The sequence below is a fragment of the Morus notabilis genome, unplaced genomic scaffold, assembly GCF_000414095.1.
Source record: "Morus notabilis unplaced genomic scaffold, ASM41409v2 Scaffold629, whole genome shotgun sequence".
NCBI lineage: Eukaryota > Viridiplantae > Streptophyta > Magnoliopsida > Rosales > Moraceae > Morus > Morus notabilis.
The window spans coordinates 117,516-123,233 of NW_010363794.1; the positions used below are offsets into that span (position 1 = coordinate 117,516).

A 5,718-nucleotide genomic window follows, 5' to 3' on the forward strand; every position below is an offset into this window, starting at 1 on the left:
GACATGAAACTGTATGAAATCAATAGTTAATCGGGGCACATATTGCCAAACGAAGAACAATCATGACCCATGATAGGATTTGGGAAGCCAATCTACTTGACAGGAAACTATTGGGCTTTTCGGATTATATCTTTGTCCGACAATGTGATATGGATCTCCAAGGTTTGGTTTGTTCAACATTGTTTTGGTCTAAGTACATAGAAACACAATTCCAGGAAAAAAAAAAAAAAAAAAAAAGTTTATAGAAACAAAAACTAAGCAACACACAATACAGGAACACACAAGATAATCATAAAATGGTAAATAAGTTACTTAAATTAACTTATTGCCAAAAGGTAAATTTTTACATATAACATACAAAGTGAATGGTAAAGAATTACTATAATTGGTGTCATTAACTTATGAATGTAATGGTTAACACTCTGTATAGATTAAGCTGCAGCTTTTTTACAGAGGTTCAGAGACTGCCATGCTTTGGCCAACAGCTCTTCCACAGAGAAGGGCATTTTGGGGAATGAGATATTCATCTCTTGTTGAGTTCACAGGTGTATAAACTCGGAGATAAAACTGTTGCCCAAGGTACTGCCTTGCCCAAAACTCACTCCTTATATTCCACATTCCCACGTTATCAAGTGCTACATAAATAGCCGTCCAAGACCTTGGGTAAACCTGTAACACCAAAAAAAAAAAAAAAAAAAAAAATGTTTAGAGCAAAGCTAAAAATCTAATTTAATAAAATAATCAAGAAATTAAAAGTAACATACTTGTGTGGTACATCTTGAAACTGCATCTTCAAGATTGTACTGTTTTCTACTAGCCGGGGTCCATTGTCCTCCATCCATTCTGAAATTATTATCACAAAATTATGAGCGAAAACTTGTGAAGGAGATCAATTGTAACTCAAACAAAGAAAAAAAAAATCAAATTCTTGAATTGAAGACTTACCCAACAACCCAAAAGTTGTATCCGTTAAGGTGATAACTTTGGACAATGTTTTCACGGTTTTGGAAAACAATCTCAACAAAGGATCTGTAATCAGCACCCATGACCGATGTGTCGAGGTACATTTTTTTGCGAGGGGGCTTATCTGCTATGCTTCCAACACGAAAAACGCCTCCAATTTTGAAATAGTCCGCGAGCTTAAGGGGCGTGTCAGCAGGGACGAAAGACACACTGTTAATGCCATATCTTTGCTTCCTATTAACTAGAGCTGCCGAGCTCTCTAGTATTATGGTCCTTGAAATGTTTATCTGACCATAGTGGTATGAGCCTTGTGGATTTGGCCTTGGTCCACTCGCTGTCAAGTTAGTCCTACAATGCACAAAATAAATTTAAAAAAAGGTTAAAAAAATATATATATTTCAGGAATGTTTTATTGGAGCACCATCAATGTACTGTTAAAATTGGCGTGTTAATGCTAAAAATTTTAAAATTTAAATAGGAAAACTATTCGGTAATGTAGTGCTACTTTTTTTTTTTTTTTTTTTTTTTTGGTGTTAAATCTGGCAATATGATATACTTGGTATCAAAACTAACTCTATAGCATATGCCAGAGAATAATATTTTTAGCTTTATATTTAAGCATTATAATATTGTCATTTTCAAATTATTTTGAAACTAAAATTTTGCAGTTTAACAAGTATAGTAAAAAAAAAAAAATAGATATAACATTTGAAATAGTATTATGTATGGGAGCACAACTATATTAAGAATAACATTTTTGACAATTTATGTTGAAGAGGGTACCTGATAGAACGGGCCTGATTGAGAGACCAATCGATTTCAGTAGTAGGGCCACCAGGGATTGGGCCTGAAACTTGACGAGCAGAGTTGCTGTAGTGAATGATGGCGGTGGAGGGGAGGACCTTATCGGTGAAACGGGATGAGACTGCAAAGTAATAGTCTTGTGGGGCCAGATCAGCTGTGACAAGCACCGAATAGGATTGGCCCACGTGGACGTCAATCGACGAATACGTGGTCTGGATTGTGTGGGTCCCTTCTACTTCAACTAACTTCATCTTGTGTCCCTGAATTCTGAAGTTGAGCGAATGTTGTAGCCCAACATTTGATATCCGAAGCCTGTAGGTTTTACCTGTAACATTAAACGGAACAAGAATAAATAAACATCATTGGAAGTTATTTCATGTACTAGGTTGCAGTTTTAGCCTTGTGATCCCCTGCATGTATCAACAAAATTGTGATACATAAAAATAGGATTTTTATGTCATCGAAAAAATGCATTTTTTGAGATTCATAAAATAAATCATTAAGAAATGAATTATTAAAAAATAGTCTTGAGTTAAAACATAAGGGGGAAAAAGAAAAAAGAAAAATACTTTATGTTAAAAAGAAAATAAAATTACCTGGTTCAAATGTGAATGATGTACCGCTAGGTCCGCGGCCATTGATTAGAATACCATCCGGGTTAGGAAGCTTGTGACCACCATCTAGAATGGCCTTCAATTTCTGAAAATGTTGAAAACAAAAAAAATTAACACATGACATATTATGGGGTTGGTTTGTCTATTTGAGTAATTAGTTCATCATTAGAAATTGTGGAGACACAAATTGTCCAAATTAAGTACCTGGTGGTCAAGCTTGTACCAATCTCCAATGAGGATAGTGTAATCGCCGGCGGGATCAGGGAATGGGACGGGAATTCTAGGCCTGCTGAGGATTTTAATGCCTCCGAACCCGCCGGCGGCTTTGTGGAAGGCTAGAGATGGGAAGTAAAAGAATGTCCCAATCTGATCTTTCATCTGAAGTTTGTAGGTGAAGTTCTTGCCTGGTGGAATAGGGCATGTGGTTCCATAAACCCCATCTTCAAAGGAGTTTTTCCTGTTTTGCACTCCACTCCTTTTTTTTTTTCGTAAAAAACAAAAAGTTTAGCATCAAAAAGTATGTCACAGTAAATAAAAACGTGCAAATTTGCGGAATATAAGATACATATACAATTGATTGTATCTAATTATTGTGCAGCTAGAAATTAACACGGACCATTTCATTTGCTGTCAAAAGTACACCTATATTCTAAATATAGTTTGTTCTTTTAGCTTGAACTATGTATTAGTGTGTTCCTAAACAATAATGGAATGTGGGGACAAACACTAAACTTTAAATGGGCCAATGTCCGCCCCAAATGTGTGAACTCCCTGACCTTCTTTTGGTCAAATTTGAGGACACTATTCCAAGATCATAATAAAAGGAAGGAAATTAAGGCATGTTCTTTTGTCTAAAAAATTAAAAAAAGACAATTCGAGTTTCAATTTTATTTAAATTCACGTTCTTTTAAGTTTCAACTTTATTCAACTTTACTCAACTTTATTCAAGTTACAACTTCAACTCAAGTTATAACTTAAATTCAATTCAAAAATTACACTCAAGTTACACTCCAAAAGAACAACCCTAAGGCACTCTATTGATCATGACCAATCTTCAAGAGGAATTTTTTTTTTCTTTGAAACAAATTTTCTAGACGAAATCTGGCCACTTATGAAATTTGACCGCAAAAAAAAAGAAGAAGATGGATACAGCTGCTTAAGGGCTGTTATCCATGAGGATTGATCTAAGCTGCCTCCTTTAAAAAGGAAGATAATGAAAATAGTTTCATGACTTTAATTTTGTCAAACATGATTTAAAAAAGGTAAAAGAATATGTTATCAGAGTCAAATTAGTTACTATTCACTCATCCTTTTTTCTTTTGGCTGAAGACGCTTCACACAAATAATGTCTTCCAACTGTTACATTAATCATAACGGCGTGTGGCCTATGAGGCCACATGTATGATCCCTAACTGGAATTGTAATTAGTATAAGGGATTTTTTTTTTAGTATTTTCTCTTGTTTGAGAATACCGATTTTACCTGATTATTAGCTGTCGGATTTGTATTAAATATGGTCAATAGTCAAATTAGATTAAAAAAGTAATACACATAATATAAATAAGATTTGCATGTCAAAAAAAAAAAAAAAAACAACTCATAATTAAAGATTAGATTTTAGCAACTCTACCGCGTTTTCATGCATTAGACGTGTCTAGGTATACTATCTGTTCTATTGCGTTCAGCAACTTTTATATTGGCATTGCGTGTACGATATTTAAATAAACATAAATACTTTAAACATTCCCTATCCACATATCGCAAAGCTGTTTTAGACGTAATATTATATTAAAAAAAATCAGCCAAAAATTAAAAAAAAAAAAAAGAAGAAAAAGAAAGAGTAACAACGATACAAGAAGGGTGAAAGACAAAAGTGGTTATACGTAGTGTGTTTTTTACTTCTAAGATTACATCAACTACTCGAAAGCAAAATCCATAAGCATGCTTAATCTTAAAAGCGCTCTAAGCAATTGTGTTTATTATGTTTTTCGGAAGGATATATATCAATTAATAAATATATTTTTTTTCTTGAAAATATCAATTAATTATTTTACTCGGTGTTACCTAGTCGTCTTCACGTGCATTCTAAAAGCATAGTATTCCTAAAATATATAAATCCAAATTAATACATGCGTCTGAGAGAGACATTAAAGTGAACGCTAAAATAGCCGTGATTTGTATTAGAGAATTTTTGTTCCTATTTTTTTTCCCATAATATTATATCAAACGAGGGAAATATGACACCATTGATATCACGGAGGTGGGAAAAGAAAAAAAAAATTCTACATATGAAGCAAAAGAAAAGATTCTTTCTCACTAGGATCCGTATTGATTACAAAAACTAAAAAAAAATAAAAAAATAAAAAAAAAGTTTGTTATGAACCGCACTACGAAAGCTAATAAAAGAAACAAAGACGTCAACAAAATATATTACTTTGCTATTACGAATAAGTGATCACGACAAACACATACACAGTCATAATCACTAGCCAATCTAATTAATAGTAAATATCGTGATCAGAAAGCATATACATTATACAATTTGAAATTTATATCTATATATATATATCAGAAAAGATAAAGAAGAATATCAGCTCTCACCATGACAATAGGAAAGGTTCAGGCAAGTTGTTTTGAACATTGATGATGATATTATCATTGGTAACCGAGAAAATATCTGGTCCAGGAAATTGACCATTTATAAGAATACCCTGTAATATTAAAATATGGGAAGTAAATAACAAAGCAAAAGAAAAACAAAAATGGCGTACGTGGAAAGACATATATATTTAGTATATATATATATATATATATATATTTCTTTTTCAGATCAAAAGCTTTGTAACAACATAGTACTTATAAATAATGGAGAGAATAACATAATTTCTATACGAACCCTTTGACGAACACCGAGAGGATAGATATCGCCGTAGGTAATTTTCCAGTCGAAGAACCTGTAAGGGTCCTCGGCGCTAACGAGACCGGCCAAGACCAAAAGAATGAGAGAAAAGTGCCGTACGGCACTTGCTAAAGAATTTTGCAGCATTTGGAGAGATAATACAGTATTGATGAGAAAGAGAAAAGTGAAAAATGATCAAAGAGGGTACTAGTAATATAAAGAAGGTGGCGAAAAGGAGATGGTTTATAGTTTGGAGTGAAATAGAATGAAGATGATCACCTTAATTTGTGAGAATGTTTAGAGAAAGAGACACTTTTAATGTGGCTAAGAGGCCACGGGGCTATGACATATTTAAAGCGCAGTAGTAGGAGGGAAGTCAAGAAACAAAATAGTATTATGTATGATTAACACACACACACACACAAAAAAGTGAAGTGGG

The 5,718-nt window shown here is 33.4% G+C and overlaps 1 protein-coding gene across 1 annotated transcript; it reads right to left on the reverse strand.

Annotated features, from left to right (window-relative positions):
• LOC21397483 (L-ascorbate oxidase homolog) lies at positions 1 to 5,718 on the reverse strand. Its single transcript, XM_010104998.2, has 8 exons — positions 5,277 to 5,718; positions 4,982 to 5,091; positions 2,586 to 2,856; positions 2,364 to 2,466; positions 1,747 to 2,092; positions 946 to 1,311; positions 765 to 843; positions 1 to 669 (listed from the first exon to the last, which is right to left on the reverse strand). The coding sequence occupies exons 1-8, from the start codon at positions 5,424 to 5,426 to the stop codon at positions 448 to 450; spliced, it is 1,647 nt and encodes a 548-aa protein (XP_010103300.1). The 5' UTR covers positions 5,427 to 5,718; the 3' UTR covers positions 1 to 447.

Coding starts and splice junctions, on each gene's coding strand:
- LOC21397483 (XM_010104998.2), bottom strand. CDS start 5,426: ATGCTGCAAAATTCTTTAGCAAGTGCCGTACGGCACTTTTCTCTCATT. Junction 2,857..4,981: donor GAACCTTTCCTATTGTCATG/GTGAGAGCTGAT, acceptor AAAAAAAAAAAG/GAGTGGAGTGCAAAACAGGA. Junction 2,467..2,585: donor GGTACAAGCTTGACCACCAG/GTACTTAATTTG, acceptor CAACATTTTCAG/AAATTGAAGGCCATTCTAGA.